Source organism: Lissotriton vulgaris, chromosome 6 (genome assembly GCF_964263255.1).
Source record: "Lissotriton vulgaris chromosome 6, aLisVul1.2, whole genome shotgun sequence".
Lineage (NCBI taxonomy): Eukaryota > Metazoa > Chordata > Amphibia > Caudata > Salamandridae > Lissotriton > Lissotriton vulgaris.
The window spans coordinates 1,831,984,763-1,832,007,829 of NC_141694.1; the positions used below are offsets into that span (position 1 = coordinate 1,831,984,763).

Here is a 23,067-nt window from a genome sequence, read left to right on the forward strand (position 1 = left end):
TTACATCCGGTGGCTTATTATTCCCATAAATTGACACCTGCGGAGGTGAACTATGCTGTTGGTGAGAGGGAGCTTTTGGCTATAAAAAAGGTGTTGGAAGAATGGAGACAATATCTCCTAGGTACGAATCACACAGTTACTGTCTTGTCTGACCATCGTAATCTCCAGTACCTTAAAACCGCCAGAGCTCTATCCATGCGTCAGTTGAGATGGACGCAGTTCTTTAATGAGTATGATTTTAAGATCCATTTCAGGGCAGGGAGGCAGAATGGGAAGGCAGACGCCTTATCCCGTCTGGGGTTCGATCCAGTCTCGCCAGCAGAGAAGCCTCCTTGTATCATTTCCCCCAACAGATTAATTGGAGTAGTACAGACTGAACAAGACTTCTTAACGCAGGTTAAGCAGGCACAGAATGAACCCACTGCTAGAGCCCTAGCACAACAACATCAGGCCACTGTCACAAACGATCTTCTGTACATACAGGGAGGGGTGTTCATTCCCACAGAGCCCTTACAACAACAGGTCATGGATTGGTGCCATAACCATGGAGTAGCGGGTCATCCCGGGTACAAGCGAACGTTAGAATTAATCAAGAGACATTGTTGGTGGGCCCATATGGCCAAGGACGTACAACAGTTTGTGCAAACCTGTCATGTTTGTGCACAGAGCAAGTCCTCCCATGAAGGTGCGGTGGGTTTGTTATTACCCCTTCCTACACCCACAGCTCCTTGGCAATCTGTATCCATGGATTTTATTGTGGAATTACCTAAAACTCACAGGGGCAATACTGCTTTGTTGGTAGTAGTTGACATGTTTACCAAGGCAGCTCACTTCATCCCGCTTCCAGGGTTACCTACCTCTGCAGGGTTGGCGGGGGTGTTTCTGCAACAAATCGCTCGTCTCCATGGTCTCCCATCAGTCTTGGTTACTGACAGAGGGTCCCAGTTCATCTCTAACTTCTGGAAACAGCTATGCAAGACATTGCAAATCGAAGTGCGTCTATCGTCTAGTCACCATCCACAGACCGATGGACAGACAGAACGTGTCAATCAATGTCTTGAGCAATTCTTGCGATGTCAACTATTACAAGAACAAAAGGAGTGGGATGAACTGATCTGGTTGGCAGAACTGTCCTATAACAACAGCCATCACTTTTCCACCTTATATACACCCTTCTATGCTTCATATGGGTTTCATCCTAAAGTGTTGCCTTTCCCCCCATTGAGACCTTGTGCCATTCCGGCCGTTCAAGAGATGGTAGCACATTTACAGGTGGTTCACGCTAATGTACATACCAACCTTGACAGAGCCAAGACAGAGTATAAGAAGAATGCGGATGCACATAGACATACAGGGCCCTTGTACCAGCCAGACGACAAGGTATGGTTGTCCACCAAATACTTAGCCTTGAAAGGAATATGCAAATTGAAGCCCAAGTATATTGGCCCCTTTTCTGTCCTTAAGATTGTGAATCCAGTAGCCATCAAATTGATCCTGTCACCGTCCATGAAGATACATCCTGTCTTCCACGTCTCCTTATTGAAACCAGTTATGCCTGGTACTCGCCTTCCTCTTACACCTCTTGCAGTACCGGTTGATTCTGATGTGGAGTATGAAGTGGGTGCTGTTCTGGACTCCAGGAGAGTGAGGAGCCGTCTCCAATATTTGATACACTGGAAAGGGTTTGGTGTGGAAGAAAGGTCCTGGGAACCTGCATCTCATGTTCATGCACCCCGATTGCTACGGGCTTTTCATAGGCGGTACCCTCACAAGCCCAAACCAGTGGGGGGCGTTGTGGGGGGGGTGTTCTGTCATGCCTGCAGTACTATAGACAAAACTAACTAGAGTACATTTCGTTGTTTAGACAGGTTATTATCGGCAAAGAGCGTCAGAGACACAAGTACGCATGCGTTAACACCACGCATGCGCTATTGAATAGTGTTCGAGTGATAAGCCCGCCCCGACCTACAGGAAGTGCTTCGCGTTCAGTTAGTGTGTGTTATTCCGTTCCGGGTTCACATCGGCGTCCGAGGAGCTAGGAGAAGGTTGGCGAGCAAAGTATCGTAGGTGTTTCCGTTCTTCCGCTTAGCGGCTTGCTTTGGGAAGAGTTACCTTGTTGTGCGTTATTCCGTTTGTTTATCGTTTACCGCGGTTGCGGTGGTATCTTTAAGTTGTGTCCGAGAATTCGCCTCTAGGCTTGGAGGTTCTCATTTATGTTTCAGGCACATTGCCTAAAGTGCTGGTTAACCCTATTGTGGGTACATTGTGGATATTGAGGCGCACCTAGAAGGTGTGCAGGGTGAGTGTTTGGCGCTGTGTCCACAAGGTGTTTTGTATTGGTTCATGTGGAGAAATCAGATACTAATACGGTTTGTTGCATTTCAGTACACAGTCCGTTCCAGTTTTCATTAGTATTTCGGTTGTTTTCCTTGTGTTCCTTTGGATTCGTTGGGGCCTTACACTGTCCATAAGGTACATAACGACACTTAACACATATATTACAGGGACTACACGGGGTGGGGTTTCCTCTCATGATTGTTTCTTATATTTCTGCAGTGTTCTACTGAAGACCCTTATACCCCCGTGTGGACGAAGACTGTGGAGTGTCTGTCTATTTTTTCTCCCCTTCCTACCCTTGTTTTGTTCCCCTGTGTTCCTCTTAGTTATTTTCTGGGTGTTAGCGGTACTTCCTGGCACCCGGAGAGTGACAGGGGGAAAGCAGGGTGAATAGCAGCGTGGATCCAGGGCACTTCCGAGACATAACAGGTGCGTGCATGACATAGTGCATATCTACAGGCTAGCGATGACAGAGCATATCTACAGGCTAGCGATGACAGTGCATATCTACAGGCTAGCAATGATAGTGCATATCTACAGGCTAGCGTTGACAGCGCATATCTAGAGGATAGCAATGCCAGCGCATATCTACAGGCTAGCGATGACAGTGCATATCTACAGGCTAGCGATGACAGTGCATATCTACAGGCTAGCGATGATAGTGCATATCTACAGGCTAGCGATGATAGTGCATATCTACAGGCTAGCGACGACAGCGCATATCTAGAGGACAGCAATGCCAGCGCATATCTACAGGCTAGCGATGACAGTGCATATCTACAGGCTAGCGATGACAGAGCATATCTACAGGCTAGCGATGACAGTGCATATCTACAGGCTAGTGAAGCCAATGCATATCTACAGGCTAGTGAAGCCATAGCAATGACAGTGCATATCTACAGGCTAGCGATGACAGTGCATATCTACAGGCTAGCGATGACGGTGCATATCTACAGGCTAGTGAAGCCAATGCATATCTACAGGCTAGCGATGACAGTGCATATCTACAGGCTAGCGATGACAGTGCATATCTACAGGCTAGCGATGATAATGCATATCTACAGGCTAGCGACGACAGCGCATATCTACAGGATAGCAATGACAGCGCATATCTACAGGCTAGCGATTACAGAGCATATCTACAGGCTAGCGATGACAGTGCATATCTACAGGCTAGTGAAGCCAATGCATATCTACAGGCTAGCGATGACAGTGCATATCTACAGGCTAGTGATGACAGAGCATACCTACAGGCTAGCGATGACAGTGCATATCTACAGGCTAGCGATGACAGTGCATATCTACAGGCTTGCGATGACAATGCATATCTACAGGCTAGCGATGACAGTGCATATCTACAGGCTAGTGAAGCTAATGCATATCTACAGGCTAGTGATGACAGTGCATATCTACAGGCTAGCGATGACAGAGCATGTCTACAGGCTAGCGATGACAGTGCATATCTACAGGCTAGCGATGACAGTGCATATCTACAGGCTAGCGATGATAATGCATATCTACAGGCTAGCGACGACAGCGCATATCTACAGGATAGCAATGACAGCGCATATCTACAGGCTAGCGATGACAGAGAATATCTACAGGCTAGCGATGACAGTGCATATCTACAGGCTAGTGAAGCCAATGCATATCTACAGGCTAGCGATGACAGTGCATATCTACAGGCTAGCGATGACAGAGCATATCTACAGGCTAGCGATGACAGTGCATATCTACAGGATAGCAATGATAGCGCATATCTACCGGCTAGTGAAGCCAATGCATATCTACAGGCTAGCGATGACAGTGCATATCTACAGGCTAGTGAAGCCAATGCATATCTACAGGCTAGGGATGATAGTGCATATCTACAGGCTAGCGATGACAGAGCATATCTACAGGCTAGCGATGACAGTGCATATCTACAGGCTAGCGATGATAGTGCATATCTACAGGCTAGCGACGACAGCGCATATCTAGAGGATAGCAATGCCAGCGCATATCTACAGGCTAGCGATGACAGTGCATATCTACAGGCTAGCGATGACAGTGCATATCTACAGGCTAGTGAAGCCAATGCATATCTACAGGCTAGCGATGACAGTGCATATCTACAGGCTAGCGATGACAAAGCATATCTACAGGCTAGCGATGACAAAGCATATCTACAGGCTAGCGATGACAGAGCATATCTACAGGCTAGCGGTGATAGTGCATATCTACAGGCTTGTGAAGCCAATGCATATCTACAGGCTAGCGATGACAGCGATGACAGTGCATATCTACAGGCTAGTGAAGCCAATGCATATCTACAGGCTAGCAATGGCAGTGCATATCTACATAGCGATGACAGATCATATCTACAGGCTAGCGATGACAGTGCATATCTACAGGCTAGCGATGACAGTGCATATCTACAGGCTAGCGATGATAATGCATATCTACAGGCTAGCGATGACAGTGCATATCTACAGGATAGCAATGACAGCGCATATCTACAGGCTAGTGAAGCCAATGCATATCTACAGGCTAGCGATGACAGTGCATATCTACAGGATAGCAATGACAGCGCATATCTACAGGCTAGCGATGACAGAGCATATCTACAGGCTAGCGATGACAGTGCATATCTACAGGCTAGTGAAGCCAATGCATATCTACAGGCTAGCGATGACAGTGCATATCTACAGGCTAGCGATGACAGAGCATATCTACAGGCTAGCAATGACAGTGCATATCTACAGGCTAGCGATGACAGAGCATATCTACAGGCTAGCGATGACAGTGCATATCTACAGGCTAGTGAAGCCAATGCATATCTACAGGCTAGCGATGACAGTGCATATCTACAGGCTAGCGATGACAGAGCATATCTACAAGCTAGCGATGACAGTGCATATCTACAGGATAGCAATGACAGCGCATATCTACCGGCTATTGAAACCAATGCATATCTACAGGCTAGCGATGACAGTGCATATCTACAGGCTAGTGAAGCCAATGCATATCTACAGGCTAGCGATGACAGTGCATATCTACAGGCTAGCGATGACAGAGCATATCTACAGGCTAGCGATGACAGTGCATATCTACAGGCTAGCGATGACAGCACATATCTACAGGATAGCAATGACAGCGCATATCTACAGGCTAGCGATGACAGTGCATATCTACAGGCTAGCGATGACAGTGCATATCTACAGGCTAGTGAAGCCAATGCATATCTACAGGCTAGCGATGACAGTGCATATCTACAGGCTAGCGATGACAGTGCATACACTCACAAGGAGACCACAGCCAGCTGAGGTGCAATCTTCTCCCACTCACAAGAACGACATCACAGGCAGCAGCAGTGCAAGCTTCTTACACTCACAAGGAGACCACAGGCAGCAGAGGTGCAAGCTTCTCACACTCACAAGAAGGACATCACAGGCAAGTGGTGCAATATTCGCACACTCACAAGGAGATCTCTGGCAGTACACACCACATGAACACACTCCATAACACATAGCAACAATACATTGGCATTTACAATGCCATTAGCTCAAACTCAAATAAATCCGAGCCCGATTGCATTTCTAATGCTTGTTATTTTATGCAACTGACAACCATTGACAAAGCCAATAGTTCTGGCTTGTAGGTGTAACGCTACTTGTTGAGTTATATATCTGGATGCAATGAAAGAAGCAGCAAATTACCAATCGGGAGGCACGCTATGCTATGTACAGATTTTTAGCTTAGGTGTTTTAAGCCATGCTCTTAATTACATTGACACCCCCTTTGGAGAGACCCCCCCAGTTTTTTCATCCCACTTAAAGCCCTGGAAACAACACCATGTCACAGTGGCACCGTGCATCATGCAGAACTTCCTCTTTTTCAGATTTCCCATGTACAGGAGCATAAGGAGCCCTCCCCCGCCCAACCCCTTGCTTTAGGAACTATAGCAGGGGTGAAGTCCTTGATGGGCCTCTTCTGTCTGCAACTCTGCAGACAGTATTTTGTTTGCTCTTGCTACATGCACAATTGTCACTATTGTCTGATGTAACGTAACGTTTGCTTTTGTAACATGCTGACTTGTAATTTTTCCTCATGTTTCACTACTGTTCCTATTGTAAAGCGCTCTGACACCTCCGGGTAAAGTCCACGCTATATAAAAATGCATAAAATAATTAGTGTGAAAAAATGAATAAGTGAAGGGATGGATGGATGGATTAGTGAAAGGGTGAATGGATGAATGAAATAGTGAATGGATGGATAATGAGAGAAAGAATGGACGGATGAGTGAGTGGACAGATGGATGAGAGAAGGTAAATACATGGATGTATGGGTGGAAGGGTAGATGGACGGGTAAATAGATGGGTGAGTCGATGGATGGATGAGTGAAAGGGTGGATGATAGGTGAGTGAATGGGTGGATGAGTGAACTGATGGGAGGATTTATGAATTGATATGTGAAAGGAAATGAATGGATGGATGGATGAGCAAAAGGGTGGCTGTAAGGCTGGATGAGTCAATGTAAGGGAGGGTAGATGGACAAAAGGGTGAATAGATGAGTGAAGGAGTAAATGGGTGGATGGATGAGAGAAAGGATGGATGGATGGATGGATGAGTGAAAGGGTGGAGGGATGAGAGAAGGGATGGATGGATGAGTGAAAGGATGGATGAGTGATAGGGTCAATGGATGGATTCATGAGTGAATGAGTAGATGGAAGGGTGCATAGAAGGATGGATGGCTAAGTGAAGGGGATGGGGAGAGAAAGGGGGATGGATGGATGGATGACTGAAAGGGTGAATGGGTGGAAGGATGAGTGACTGGGTGGATGAATGAGTAAGTGAAAGGATGGCTGAAAGGTTACATGGCTGGATGGATGAGTGGCTGAATGGATGAGTGGAAGAGTGAATGGATGAGTGTACGGATGGATAGGGTGAAAGGATGAATGGAGGGATAGATGAGTGAAAGGGTGGATGGAGGGATAGATGAGTGGAATGATGGATGGAAGGATAAATTATGGATAGGTTTGCAAATGGTTGAATAGTGATATGGATGGGCACACAGATGGAAGTACAGAATGAATGGTGAAAGATGTAATGATGGGTGAAAGAATGATTACATTTCCTATACATTGACTTTCACATTTTTATGAGTTATTGTCTCCATATAATGTGTGTGATGTAATGCACTCCAAAACCCTGTCCTACTTACTTGGGATGAGTAGCCCTAAAAAGAAATAAAATACACATGTGAGAGGATCTTTGTGAAGATGAGGTCACCATTGGAGGGTGGCTGAAGGCCGGACTTTCCAGACCGGGCATCAGGTGTTTCCCTGGGAGGCTGGAAAGGTGGGGTGGGGGCAGTTTTGTTACCACAAAAAGACCTTCACATTTGCTCAAAGCTGCACGCATACTGAAAACCCATGAAGTACACGTGTCTTAACCTAATATAAACTTATTTTCACTTGTACTTAAGTGGTTTTCTATTTACTTATATAATGTCCTGAATTTGTACACTCACTGTGCTGAATTTGCACCTATGCCAGTGGGTCACTCTACCAGCATACCAGGATTGGCCCAAGGGCCACACAACTACTATCCTTCAGCAAACCCTTCAAACCAGTGTTATTTTTGTATTCTTATCTAGATGTTATGTTCTGATTGCTGCTGCTTAGCAACTGAAGCTTCTACTCCTGGAATCCAGTATGTGGAGACCAGTAGGAGGCGGCTGAAGTTGTAGGAGCAGCTGTTGGGGGTTGTTCCTTTGATCTTCAATAAAGCTTATTATTTCATCTTCCTGGAGTTGCATCCTTATAAAAATGACGACGAGGATGGGATCTCAATTTCGTCATAGAAGGTGATGCGGAGAAGTTTTTTTTTCTTTTTACCAGATTTTTTTTTATCTCCCCTCGAGCTTTGGGAACAATTGTTTTTTTTTAATTGAAGACCCCCAGCAGCAACCTGCTTTACAAGGAGACATCGCTCTACGATCTGCAAGCAATTCTACTTACATTTTGGTGCTGTGTCCGGAGCTGCGTGTCATTTGTAGTTGCTGCGCTCTTTGAGGACTGCTGTAGTGTATGGAACAGAGATTCGGCTGTGCGCTGGCCAGATGTGTCGGTTTTCGTTTTTTTGGGGGGATGTTGTATGAATTCCTGACACCTTATCTGCCCCGTAAGATGCGCGAAGACAGCAGTGCATCTTTTGAAAGTTGAAGGCTACTCAGCGCGGTTCGGAATGCTGAGCGCGAGTGCCTGAGCTTCAGCCATTTCCCTTGCAACTTCCTTTTCAGTGCGCTGCATTGCTTTGCATCACGTGACAACGTGATCACGTCGGGTCACGCATACGTGCCGCCATTTTGGTTTTCTTAAGCTTGTCGGTGTGTTGCCAACCACCTTTCATTTGTGCCAACCACAAGTCTTCTTTGCAGTTAAAACTTTCAAATTTCGTCGTTTGGACATTGTTTTTGACTTTGTAATTACGCTTTCACACTAGTTTATAATTGTTTAGCGTTTATTCATCACCTACAACGTACAAATTACCTGCAAAGCATTTTTGGTCATTTTTCTTGATTTTTTGTTACATTCACCAAATTTTATTTTCTCACTCTACATTGTTCTCGAAAGGATTGCAATTTGTATAATGACTTCTCAAGGCATCGCACCACCTCCCACCTTTCTACAAGATCCAGGTACACCTCCTATGAACTAGGAAGACTGGAATGAATCCTTTATAACCTATTTGGAAGCGATTGGGGGCGATGATTACATTCCTAATAGGAAATTAGCAATTCTTAAACATCATCTGGGAGTGGAAGGAAGGAATGTATTAAAGACTCTTCCTAAACCTATTATTAATTCAAGAATTGAAGACAATGGGTCTGGTGAAGAAGGTTCTGGTGAAGGTTCTGATAATTTTGAAGAAGATTCGTATGAGATTGCTTTGACTTTGCTTGAAGAGAATTATGGTAAAAAGTTAAGCATTGTTGTTGAAAGGCACACATTTGTTTCACGGAAACAGATTAATGGGGAAAAAATTGAGCAATATGTGGCTGCTTTAAGGAAATTAGCTATTACTTGCAGATTCAAGGATCTCAGAGATGAGATAATAAGAGATCAAATGATCAATGACACGAACAACAAAAAGATCCAAAAAAAGTTACTTGATTTAGGTGATCCCACATTAGAAAAAGCCATTAGCATAGCAAAGCGTATAGAAAACACTACGTTATATGTGAAGGAATTATCTATCTCTGATTCTAAAATAGAAAACAAAGTCACAAATGTATGCAGGATTGTTGCCAAGACTAAGAAGGGTCATGTTAGTGAAGAAGTCAAACCTGTGGTGAAACAGAAAAATGTCTCATCCTCTTTTAATAATTTATGCTATAGGTGTGGACGTAACAGACACTCCCGATGCTATACATTGTCCTGCATCCAGAAGCAGGTGTTATAAATGTAAAAGGATAGGACATTATTCGAGAGTATGTAAGTCTTCCAATAACTTTCGAGCTAAACCTGTTATTAATGCTATCGAGGAAAATGTGGATGAGGGTGGAGTAGATAGCGATGTCGAAGTATATATGATTGAGGAGATTGATGATATTGCTAACAACTGTGAGGATTATAATCCTCCTAAGTGTGAAATTGTTGTTGATGGGAAAACAATTAGCAATGTGGGCTGATTCCTGATCCCCTTTCACTATTTTCAACAAACATGTGTGGATTGAGTTAGTCACTTCGGAGTTCAGATGTCAACCTGTGGGTTACTGAGGGCAAAAATTACCGGTGATTGGTTACTTTGAATCCACAATCAAGTTTCTGGACCGGGAAGCAGAAGCTAAATTGTATGTAGTAGAAAAGGGGAAGTCCTTGTTGGGGTGGAAGGATCAGAGAGCCTGAAACATCATTCTGAATCCTAATCATCCCATGCAAGTATTGTTAACTGAGGGAGATAATAGTAGTAAGTGGGTGTCAAAATGTCCTAGTCTTTTTAAAGAAGAGTTGGGATGTTTGAGGAAGTTTAGACATCGAATCGTTTTAAAAGACAATGCTTTACCTAAGGTACACAAAGTCCGGAATGTGCCTCTGGCATTGAGGATTCCATTAAAAAAAGAATTGGACAGGTTATGCACTGAAGGCATAATAGAACCAATAGAAGCTTCGGAATGGCTCAGTCCAACCGTTATCGCACACAAACCCAATGGCAGCATTCGTATGTGTGTTGATTTAAGACATCTTAATGAAAATATTTGGGTTGATTGTCATCCCCTTCCCAATATAAATGAAATGTTGGCCACTGTGGATAATGCTAAATGTTTCTCCACTTTAGATCTCTCAAGTGCATACCATCAGGTGTTATTACAACCAGAATCCAAGCATCTAACATCATTTATCACACCTGAAGGGGCATTTCAATTTATTTGTATGCTGTTTGGGTTGGCATCTGCCTCTGCAGTTTTTCAACGCATTATGCAAGGTGTTCTTAAGGACATGGCCAACATTTTAGTTTTTCAGGATGATATCCTAGTCTGGGGAAAGGACAGGAAAGAACATGATGAGATTTTATCGTTAGCTTTGAGCAAGTTGGAACTAGCGGGTTTGACTATCAGTCTCAAAAAATGTAAATTTGCCCAAGCTGAAGTAGATTATCTCGGTCACACTTTAAGTCAAGATGGTATCAAACCCAAGTTTAAACTTGTGGAAAATCTTGAGAAAGCTCCTATTCCTCAAAACAAAGACCAATTAAGATCATTTTTGGGATTAGCCGAATATTATTCAGATTTATTTGTAACTTTTCTAATTGTTTATTTCCTTTAGGTGAACTGATGAAAAAAAAATGTAAATGTTATTGTAGGAAGGTGGATATCTGACTATGGTTGCCCCCAACTTTTTGCCTGGTGTTTTGCTGGTTTTTCGACTTAGTTGACCTGGGGCCCTGCTATTCAGGACCCCAGGCCCACTGCTCTCTCTGTAAAATGGATTCCATGTACTCTAGGTACATATCTAATTGGATACTGAGTCACCTTATCAGTCCCTGTACAGTGTTCCTTAGGTACGCAGGGCATAGGTGCACCCAGGGCCTACCAGGGGCTGCAGCATGTATTATGCCACCCCTGGCTGGCCATCCAAATCTGACACAACTGGCTGATCAATCAGCTGGGGCAAGGTGGTGTAATCACCCTTTGCTTTAGATATAGTATCCCTATATCTAACCCTAAAATGGACACATATCCTCCTATCAGTCACTCCTATGGCAGGCCTTATCAATCCTGAAGGCAGAGTGGTTGGAATTATGTGAGATGGTGCTCTAGCATGAGCTGAGCCTGTCTGCAGCTTTCGGAACCATGTCCTTTAGCTGTTTCCATGATAACGCTATACCATATACTCTTAAGTGCATTATAATCCTCGCGGTTATTGCTCACTTTGGTTTAGCATTATCAAAACATGTCGAGTAAGGTGTCATACGAATTGGAATACTACCCCCTCGCCAATTTTGGCGACGGGGGTAGCATTCCACCCTTCTAGAGGGACACGACATGTATGTAACTGTGAACCCCGGTTAAAGTTAACTCGAGCCTCAGCATCACAAAATGGATGCTGCCACCGCAGACACAAGTCTGACCTCCTGCTGCTGGGAGTCCTTCCAGCGAGGGAGGCTTGGAAAAAGGGTTTCCTGCCTTGGGAGGTGCTAGCACCACCCCACACAGGATTTTGTGTATTAGGTAGGACAGGGCTGAAAGGAATGAGACATGCCTGGGGCACACAAGGTACACTGGTCTAAACCAGTTCCTGGGGCACTCCAGCCCCAGAGCTGGAGCAAGACCGGACAAAGGAAAGGGGGTGTAACCCCCCCCCTTCCTGGTCCCACCCAGAGGAGGAACCTAGTCGTAGTGCAGCTCCCCTTTAGCCGGATAAAGGTAGGAGCTGGTCCCATTCCAAATTAGATTATCCTGATCAACTTTACAAGAAGAAACTCTGGACTTCGACGTTCTGCTCCACAGAAGACTGAAGAAATCTCCCTTGTGGGCAAGGAGTGTCCACCCTGCACAAGCAGGCACCATCAGCGTACAGCGGCTTCCCATTGTCGTCTTCCTGCAAGGATCCAGACTTCAGAGCCCGACGAGACCCGGATTCCCAGACCTCTCCGACCTCTACCCACATCTGCAGCACAGCTGAGACCCGTGGGTGCGACGAGACACGTGGGACCGGCCATCTTGAAAGAAGCAGCACTTCGCTCCAGCACGACTTCAGAGGCATCCTCGTCCAAGTGCTTTGGGGACTGAGAAGCCCCAACCCCGAGCAGCTCCTGCACCGAAGACCAGCCCTCCAGCATCCACGAGATCTGCGTGGGGCCCTTCTGCCTGTTTGCTGCTCGACGCGTTGTCTGGTCACTTGCCCGCTGGCTAGTGGCCTCCTAGACAACGAACTCCGACAACTTCACTGCTGGCCTGGTTGCTCCAGACTGGCCCTTGTTCCCTTCCAAAAGAGGAGCACCCCGGACTCTCCTGGTCCACTCCAGACGCCGTTTTCACTCACCGCGTGGGTTGCGTTTGCCAAGGCCTCTTGAACCCGAATCCGGAGACGACACCGCCGACAGTGAGAGCCTGTGTGGGACAGCTCGTGCCTCCATCCTGATCGTCAAAGACACCACCTGGTCCACGTGGCTGCAGAGACAAGCGTCCACCTTCATCTGATCGCGACGACAACATCTGGTTCCACTCCTGGTTCCACTCCAGTCACTGGCTAGTGACTTTGAACATTGTCCCCTCTGCTTTCAGGTTCTTCTCTTCACTGATCCACCCTTGGATCGCACCGGACATCTTCCTCCTGACCGCCTGCAGCATCTTTTCCTCCAGGCTCCATAGACTCCAACGACGGAACCCGACACGACTTGGCACCTATGCACCAGCAGCCCGTGGGTGAGGTAACATGAGCATCTCGGTGCTAAAGGGTAGCTTGACTCTCCTAGTGTCCAGTTCCACAGTCGTTTTTGTCCTATCTAGTCAGGGACGCCCGTACTCACCTTTTCTTAAAACTGTACTGTCCATAGACGTTTGTACGCATCTCGCGTGTGAGTTCACACTCTGCACACGCGTTCCGTGGGCCTCCTAGTACTTACCTCAAGTTAGTATAGCGTGGTCCCAGCGGTCCTACAGCCTCTGGACAGCTCCATTCCTTTGATTGACTTTCACATTCCACTTACTTAGTATATGGTTTGTCGTGCCCCTAGGGCACCATTGTAAATCGTGCAACTTAAACGTATTTTTCCTAAGAGTTTGTCATGTGCTCAGCCCTCTGGCCTCATAAAGAGTTCAGAGGTGTATGTTAGTTAATAAATACTTGTTTATTTTCATAACAACCTGTGTGGTGTCCTTTCACTTGGTATTCAAGGGGTTATATGTGGTAAAACAACTGGCTTCACATGCCAAAAGAGTTTAGCCTAAAGACTGCTTTGTCCATGCTACCGTTAGGATAGCTGGTCTATAAGGTTGACTTACAACGAATCACCATAAGGGTTGTTTGGACTGATACAAGGTGATCACTAGAACTAGTGAGCATCATATATCAGGCCAACTTCTCACAGTTATGTGGTCAAACAAATGTCAATATGCTTTTGAAGAAATTAAGAAAGCTGTTGCAAATGCTGTTGCTTTAAAGCCTTTTAACATTAATGACAAATGTATTATAGTGACTGATGCTAGTGGTTATGGTTTGGGCGCAGTACTAATGCAAATCCATGATGGTAAAGAAAGGATAATTGCATTTGCCTCCAGAACTCTTAAAGGGGCGGAGAGTACTTATTCAACCATCGAGGAAGAAGCTTTAGCATGTTGGTGGGGTGTGCAGCACTTTCGTAATTTTATCTGGGGAATGTCTTTTGAACTTCACACAGATCACAAACCACTAATTGACATTTTTTACACATCTGGAGCAGCCAAGGCTACACCACGCATAGCCAAGTGGATTTGCCGGTTACAAGAGTATAACTTTTGCATCAAATATGTACCTGGGGTTAGGAATATCAATGCGGATTGTTTGTCACGTCTTCCCGTGGATAAAGTTGGTGAGGAGAGTTTTGATAATGATGAAGAAGATTGGGTTGTGGCCAAATTAGAGGAAGTGTGTCAAGCCATAGATGAGTCAGATTGGAAAGTGGCAATTTCGGATGATGAGGTAATTAAAAAAGTAATTGAGTGTCTTCCGTCAAAAGATGGGTGGAAGTCCCATGTAGACTTTTTTTTTTGAAAAACCTTTATTGTAGCATTCAATAAAAATATAAGCATGGGCCTACAACTGCAGGGGCCGGCCGCTAAACAAAATTAAGACCCCCTATATCACAGTACGACACAGCTCATCAGCCGACAACCCTGAGGTCCGGCAGCGATTCAGGATAGAACTTGTATTAGAATGCACAACTGAGTCCCAGGATGAGACAGAGGTTCCATTTTATATTATTTAAGAAAGGATCAGGTGCCATACAATCAAACAGAAGAATACGGGGGACAGGGTAAGAGACAGGATATGCACGTAATAACCGCTATAATGGAACATTGGTGCCAAAGCATATGGATCGGTGCAAACGACAATACAATATACATTCAATGTTGAGCGCGAGTTCTCAGGGCCAGCCCACCCGGAATCAGGATATCATGAAAAGCATAAGCACTAAATACAAGTACACAATAAGAATCCGAATGATTCGCAAGCTATACTGATCCTTTAAGGAAGGGAAAGGGAAGGAATAAAAGGCCATAGAAATAAAAAAGGGCAAAATTAAAAACCCTTTCCAACCCCCACCCTGCACCCCTACAATTGGCTACAGCCTGACCCCACTAGCAGCGTGCCTGTTGCCCCTAATAACTAAACCCCTAAAAGTAGGAAAAAGAATGGAGGAGGGCTTATCCGTTTGGGCTCCCAGCCCCTTTAGTCCCCCTGCCAGAAACAGACACCCCCTATCACTAAAAGACCAACATATGACAACACTTATAGAAGAAATTAGGGGGCAACGTAATACACCGCCCAGCCTTTTAGATCAAACAGTTGCAGGTCGAACATCCGTAAAAGCCACTCCAACCCGTCCCGACCTAGTTGATCTTAGCCTTGGCCCTTCCGAACCAGCACACAAACCCCCCCAGCGAGACCCAAAGGCACACAAAGGAGTAATAGACGAGAAGGGAGTCATCAAGAATCAATCTATGGCGACTCGTAGGCAGTGAGCCCACAAGAATTTCAGACGCAGAAGAACTCTCCCTCCTAGATGGACAGTCCCAATGTATCTTGCCCAGGAGTCGTAAAGTCACCAAGAAAGGAGAAGACGACCACAAAATGAATGGAAAGTCAAGAACAAAAGTCTCCGGGAGGGGAACGCCTTTCGATACCTCCAAAGTCGATAGTGGTGGAAGGTTCGGCAATACACTGACGACCTAGGGAACACCTTCCTCCAGGGCACCATCCAATGGTTTCAATACTTGCTTCCTCACGGGGTTCTCGAACGGAGTCAAAATGGCCACGGTTTGAATGGCTGCAGATTGCTGTTCCAACAGTAAGGCTGGGTCCGGTTCCACCAGGAGCATCTCAGATAGGCGCGTGTCCAATTTGCACAATGAGACATCCACATGTGAATGAAACACCCAAATTTCTGCCAATATTGACCTCAGCGATGGCTTAAGCACCGTTCGATCCATAATCCCATGCCTGACACCAATCACAATCACCTCCCCGGGTGAATCTGGCATCCTCGGGGGGGGGACAAACAGGATCACGAACGTGCAGATGCGGAGGGTGACCAGTCTTTATTCGCATCCACGGTCAACCCGGTTAAGGCCACAGGCCAGAGACCCTGACCCACCGAACCCCGGCGGGCCCAATACCGGGTCCGCGGGACGGGGACCCCCACCCGCAGCCAACAGCAAGCAGAGTCACTCCTCCATCGATGCTGAGCAATAGAAACGATCGCAGCCAAATTCGGGCTTAAACAAAGCCTCCACTCCGATTGACCGGACCCAGCCTGAGTCTCCCAGCCGATGTTGTTGCACTGCAGCCCGGCTGTGAAAGTACTCGAGGCCCCGGCTTCACCGCTGGAGTAGGCCACAATCTTCAACTCGATGGAACTTCGTCAAACCAGCCAATAAAAGTTCCCGGATTTCACCATCGGAGTGCGGAACAGTTCATGCACACAGAGGCTAGGCGTAAAATCAGGATAATGTACAGGATATTGTGGCGGGATACGGAGGTCGGTGGAGCCGGGAGCCTAAGCAGCCATCTTGTTTGCTGACGTAGCTCCTCCCCCTTGTAGACTTAATTACGTATAAAGAAGTTTGGAATGAGTTGTCGTTTGCGAATGGCATTTTAAGAAGAAATGACAAGTTGGTGGTTCCTTCTTCTATGAGATCTAGACTATTACATCTGTTACACGAAGGTCATGGTAGGCATGTCAGCCATGAAAAGGAAGGCTAGGGGGGATTTTTGATGGCCGGGAATGGACAGGCATATGGAAAGGTTTGTGAGGGGTTGCGTCGAATGTTCTCGGAGTGATAAGACCCACATAGTGAAGGAGGCCACCATTCATCATATGGATTGACCGAAACTTCCTTGGGAGAGATTGGCAATAGATATTTGTGGTCTGTTTGACATTCTTGGAGTTGCCAGCAGATTTGCCATTGTATTAATGGATTACTTCTCTAAATGGCCTGAAGTCGCATTCGTGAGGGAGATCAAAACGGACATTATAATTGACTTTCGTGAGGAAATTTTTAGGCAGGAAGGTTGTCCTGCTGAGATTTTATCAGATAATAGACCTCAATTTACTTCTGATGAGTTCAGTTGTTTTCTCAAGACTTGGGGCATTAAACATTTGAAGACCCTGGTTTATCATCCTTGGGGTAATGGTCTTATTGAACGCTTTAAGAGTGTTTTGGGCGAATGTATACAAATGGCTATTTACAATCACAGGGATTGGACGTGTTTAGTAAAAAAGATGTTGTGGAATTACAGAACCACGCCACACTCTGTTACTGGTGAAACACCTTTTTGTTTACTCAAAGGTAGGATTCCCTGTTCCATTACGGTTCCCGCGTGTATGGGCAGATGTGGCAGGAAAATTATTGATGACAAGGCTATAAAATCTAAAGTTGAGTTTTATCAAAGTTCCTATGAAGGCAGACATAATCTCAAGTTACACAAAGATTCTCAACAGTTTATTGTTGACGTTTATGTGAGAGTGAAGTTGGGAACGTCACATCACAAGGGTAGTTCTAAGTTATGTGATCCCAAGAAGGTGGTATGCATAAAAGGTAATCTTTTGAAACTTTCAGATGGCAAGCTGTGGAATGCCAATCATCTGTCAAAATGCAATGACACTGAAGTTTGTGTGTGGCTATCCAAGGATTTGAATAGTCCTGTTGTGAGGGAGGGTGACCATAGTTCTGTGGGAAGTAATGGTGCCAAGGGTGTGTCTAAGACTCCTAAGGTTTCTTCTATAATCAAATCTACAATCAGACCACTGAGTACTCGTGCCAAGAGTGTCCCTAAAAGATTTCAAGATTATGCTTGTGGATAATCCTATTTTTTTTTATTTTTTTTTTAAAGAAGAAGGATATGTTGTATTCTTATCTAGATGTTATGTTCTGATTGCTGCTGCTTAGCAACTGAAGCTTCTACTCCTGGAATCCGGTATGTGGAGGAGGCGGTCGAAGTTGTAGGAGCAGCTGTTGGGGGTTGTTCCTTTGATCTTCAATAAAGCTTGTTATTCACCTTCCTGAAGTTGCATCGTTATAAAAGTTATCATTTGTTTTCTCTATCTTACTATTCTTTTCTTTTCTTTCCTCTTGCAGGTGTTTTTATTTATCTTTTGTGGGATCAATTATTTTTACCAAAATGTAATACAAATGAATTGACATGAGCAGGTTATTGAGAAAGCCGTCAACAGTCAGCTCGCCGCCTTCCTCAAAGCCAACAAATCCCTCGACCCCTCACAGTCCGGCTTCCGAGCCAAACACAGCACCGAAACCGCACTCATCGCAGCAACAGACGACATCCGAACTCTACTGGACAACGGAGAAACAGCTGCCCTCATCCTACTTGACCTCTCCGCAGCCTTCGACACAGTCTGTCATAGCACTCTAATACAACGCCTCAGCAACATCGGAATGCAAGGAAAAGCATTGGACTGGATCATCTCGTTCCTCGCCGGAAGAACCCAGAGAGTCCGACTCCCCCCTTTTAGATCAGAGGGCACCGAAGTCATCTGCAGCGTACCACAAGGATCATCACTCAGTCCCACCCTCTTCAACGTATACATGAGTCCCCTCGCATCCATCGCACGCCAACACAACCTCAACATCATCTCCTACGCAGACGACACCCCGCTGATCCTCTCCCTCACCAAAGACCCAAACACCGCCAAAACCAACTTACACGAAGGAATGAAAGAAGTAGCCGAGTGGATGAAGAACAGCCGTCTAAAACTGAACTCGGACAAAACGGAAGTCCTCAGCTTAGGATCATCCCCCTCCACCTGGGACGACTCATGGTGGCCACGAGCCCTGGGAACCGCACCCATACCTACGGACCACGCACGTAACCTGGGCTTCGTCCTGGACTCCTCCCTCTCGATGACCAAACAAGTCAATGCCGTCTCATCCGCATGCTTCAACATCCTACGCATGCTCAAAAAAATCTTCAGCTGGATCCCCACCGAAACAAGAAAGACAGTCACCCACGCACTGGTCACAAGCCGACTGGATTACGGAAACACCCTTTATGCCGGAACCACAGCCAAACTACAGAAAAAACTCCAACGCATCCAAAACGCCTCAGCTAGACTCATACTGGACATCCCCCGTCAAGCTCACATTTCCGGTCACCTGAAAGACCTCCACTGGCTCCCCGTCAACAAGAGAATAACGTTCCGTCTCCTCACCCACGCACACAAAGCCCTCTACGACCTAGGACCCGAATGCCTCAACACGCGACTGTCCTTCTACACCCCCACCCGCCAACTACGATCATCCAATCAAGCCTTTGCCGCAATTCTGCGCAGCCGTAGATCCACCATGGGGGGAAGAACCTTCTCCTACTTAGCGGCCAAAACCTGGAATTCTCTCCCCACCCACCTCCGCCTTGTACAGAACCACCTCTCCTTCAGAAAGCAACTTAAAACTTGGATATTCGATAAGTAAAGTACCCCCCCTCCCCCAAGCGCCTTGAGACCCTCTGGGTGAGCAGTGCGCTATACAAATTTCCGAACTTGAACTTATTAAGGTTTATGTATTATTTATAATATTGGTCATATTTATTCTTTTTTATTAATTATTTATTGTTCAAAATGTTTTTTATGTATTGCAGCTGTAGTACCTTATTTAAACTCTCTTGTTTGAACAAAAAAACAGTGTTATCCATGTATTAATTAACACAATTAAGTCCTGCTAAGTATTGTTTATTCCATTCCAGAAAATGACAAAGTCCCAGAATTCAAAGGAAAAACCCCGGACTGGAGTGCTATGTTGGCAATTAATAGATTGTGAAAATTACGGTACTTTATCAACATAGTGTTAGGCAGCCGTGTTTTTCTGATAAAATTCGCTGAACAAAATTAGTTCCGGACGACTCTATGTTGTGAACCCGTCTCGCCAAAACGCACTACTTTAGACGCGCACTGACACGAGACGGCGTGACCTGTCGCGTGACACGTCCTGCCCTGGGCTGGCTTGCATGAGTTCACTTCACTGAACCTGCTGCCCGTATCGCTCCGCCCTCGCCGCTCCTCTATGGCTACTCTTTGACAGACAGCTGGTACAGTACGTGATGTCACGCGGGTCACGTCGCCTGACCCCTGCGAGCCGCAACGGCCACGGCTTGACGCTAGAGGGCGGCCTCCTGACGCCTGGGGTGACGGCGCACGCCGCCGCCACGCGCCAGCAGGGGAGGTAGACGGTACTTTCATGATGGCGACGGCGCGCGGAGGCAGCGGCCGTTAAGAGGGCAGGACCCAGCCGCCGCTGTCATGATGTGAGGAGGGGCGATGATAGGCAGGGAGAGTGAACACCGTAATAGGGAGGGGGCGCACCGCGCCCTAGGAACACGTTCCCGGACTCGTGCTGCCCCCCCTCTGCCCCTCGTAAGATGGCGGCCGGGCGGCGCCAGTGCACGGTGCGGGCGCAGCCTGTGTACAGTAGGGGCCGTGGGGGAGGGAAAGGGGCGGGGACAGCGGGGTATCCGGCAGAAGCAGCGGGGGAGCTGTGCTGACAGCCCGAGCCCGCCGGAGACATGAGGGACAAGGGCAGCCGCAGGAAAAAGGGCAGGACCTGGGCACAGGCGGCCAAGACGGTAAGAGGCTGCAGCGGGGTGCACCTGTGAGTGCTGCCGGCTGGGAGAAGGATATCTAGATTGCTGTCAGAGAGCAGAGAGAGCTCTCGGCTCTGCAGCCAGCTGGAGAGGAAGCGCTCCTGGGTGCTGTCAACAGGTGGGCGGGGCCAGACACGGGCCTGTCAACAAGTTGTAGGAGCAGCTGGGGGTTCTGAAAGTAGGAGTTAGAGGTGGTCAGGGGTGCTGCTAGAAAGGCAGATAGCACCCCAAGGATGCCTATATCGGATTTGAACATTTCCTGACAAGTGCTGCCAGCAGGTAGAAGCAGACGCCCATAGTCCTTCCACTGTTCGTACGGGCAGACCACGGGATCTGACAACAAGTGCGGCAGTTAACTCGGCGGTGTTTTACCAGCAAGGGCCGCCAGGGTTGCCACGACAGGTGTTAGGGGGGTTCCCAAGGGTCCTGTCAGCAAATGGAAAGAGGCAATCCGTGGTTGTGTAGTGGTCACTGCAGGATGGGGGGAGCATAGAGACGTGCTGACACCAGGATTTTTTTGTGGGGAGGGGGAGAGCTGCTATGAGGTGGCAGGCTGGTGTGGTGTAAGTCATAGTGGAGTAAGCAACCAACAGTGATGCCAGCAGGAGAAAGTATTCCCTAGAGTGCAGTGAACAGGTGCGAGGGAGCTTTTTGTGCTGCTTATAGCAGGTGTGTGTGGATCTTTCATTGGTGCTGACACTATGCACCTACGGTTGCTGCCAGCAGGAACATTGGACATGCAGAGGTGCCACCAGCAAGGAAATAAGAGTTGCTTCAAGCAGAAGAATGGGAAGCTCCAAGAGCCACAGCTAGTGGTCAGTGAGGATTGCTGTTTTTAAACAATCAATCAGAGATTTGTAGACCATACTAACCCTGAAGGGTATCCAGGCGCTTGCGTGTGGTTGAGCTACTGGACAGACAGGTTATGTTATGTTATGTTAATTTCGATTTATATAGCGCCAAATCACCGACAGGTCTCTTAGCACTTTCTTTGGGAACCCGTCCTGGCTTTCCCTGCGAGATAACCCCTACTGGGCATCCCCAAGGTGAAGACCAGGCATCCCATCGCGGGGGGCCGTTGTGGAGATTAAGCAAGCTATTGCCCAGAGTTGCAGAGTGTGAACCCATGATTCGAGTAGGCACCGAGGCGAGAATTATCGAGTCCGTGGACATTTTGAGCTCAAGACCCTGCCGCGTCGGGAATTGAACCCTGGTCCCGGGTCTGACCTCTGCATCAGGGTCTGCCTCCTCTAACCAGTGCGCCACACTTCTCCACGTTTCTCCAGGTTTTGAGTCTACTTCTGAAATCGGCTAGGGGGGGGGGGGTGGTAGATGTTCTGAGGTGGGGAGGTCGATGTTCTGAGGTGGGGAGGTCGTTCCAGGCTTTGGGTGTGAGATAGGAGAAAGAGCATCTGAAGGATGCGGTGGCAAGGGCCAGTGCGGCTGACTGCAAGTGTCTGGTGGGGTGGTGGAAGGTTGGGCGGTTGTTCAGGTAGTCTGGGCCTGTGTTGTGGAGGGTTTTGTAGATGTGCGTGAGCAGCTTAAAGTGGCATCTCTTAATACACTCAGGTTTGTTGCCAACATGACAGCTAGGCACCATATATGAGTGTGTCTCTTGAAGGTACTGCTGTCAAGGAGGTGGTGACCTTGTAGCCCTGATGGCATTACAGATGTGGTGCACAGCTCCTGTGAGCACGAGATGTTTGTATCCACAAGTAGTGTTCAGAGGGAAGGGGGCATCTGATAAGGGTAACATGGATGGGTGATGTTTCCACTAACATGGAGGATAGAGTGACAGGATACCTGAGAGATACTGTTATGTTATGTTATGTTAGTATGAATTTGTTGAGCGCACGTTCACCCTGGGGTTTCCTGGTGCTGTGTACCGCTGGGGAACCCGTCCTGGCTTTCCCTGTGAGATGGTCCCTATTGGGTATCCCCAAGGTGAAGCCAGGCATCCCCGTCAGCGAGGGGGCCGTTGTGGAGATTAAGCAAGCTATTGCCCAGAGTTGCAGCGTGGGACCCATGGTTAGAGTGGCACCGAGGCGAGATTTATCGAGCCCGCTGACATTGGTTCCGTAACCTGCCGCGTCGGGAATTGAACCCTGGTCCCAGGCCGACCTCTGCTTCTGGGTCTGCCGCCTCTAACCGGTGAGCCACACTTCTCCACAAACAGGGCACAAGATATGTTGTTGCCCTAAGTTTTATGTAAATTCAGGAATGTTGGGAGGGAGGAAGTGAGTGATGAAACTCCCTGACGGAGTTCCCTGTAATTTTCTTCTCTTGAAGGCGCGGATGTTGTTGAGGGTTAACATTTCTGGTAAGGTTTAAGGGATGCTCTGGAGTCCGGAAAGGGGCAATGTTCGGTGAAGGCAACATGGCTGGTCTGCCAC

At 47.0% G+C, this 23,067-nt stretch overlaps 1 protein-coding gene and 1 long non-coding RNA gene across 3 annotated transcripts in view; one reads left to right on the forward strand and one right to left on the reverse strand.

The window, feature by feature from the left end:
* LOC147709592 (uncharacterized) overlaps positions 1-8,627 on the reverse strand; it is a 363,282-nt gene extending 354,655 nt beyond the window's left edge. The window contains exon 1 of the long non-coding RNA XR_015296707.1: positions 8,339-8,627. This is a non-coding gene — a long non-coding RNA (uncharacterized LOC147709592). The remainder of the gene's footprint in view (positions 1-8,338) is intronic.
* Positions 8,628-20,529: 11,902 nt separating this feature from the next.
* ASXL2 (ASXL transcriptional regulator 2) overlaps positions 20,530-23,067 on the forward strand; it is a 400,829-nt gene continuing 398,291 nt past the window's right edge. Inside the window, exon 1 of one of the 2 annotated variants that reach the window (XM_086928104.1) lies at positions 20,530-20,656. In XM_086928104.1, the coding sequence (XP_086784230.1) occupies positions 20,597-20,656 (60 nt within the window). In that variant the 5' untranslated portion in view covers positions 20,530-20,596. Of the gene's footprint in view, positions 20,657-20,833; positions 20,954-23,067 lie in introns of those variants that run through there. The other variant, XM_086928105.1, reaches the window with a different exon arrangement.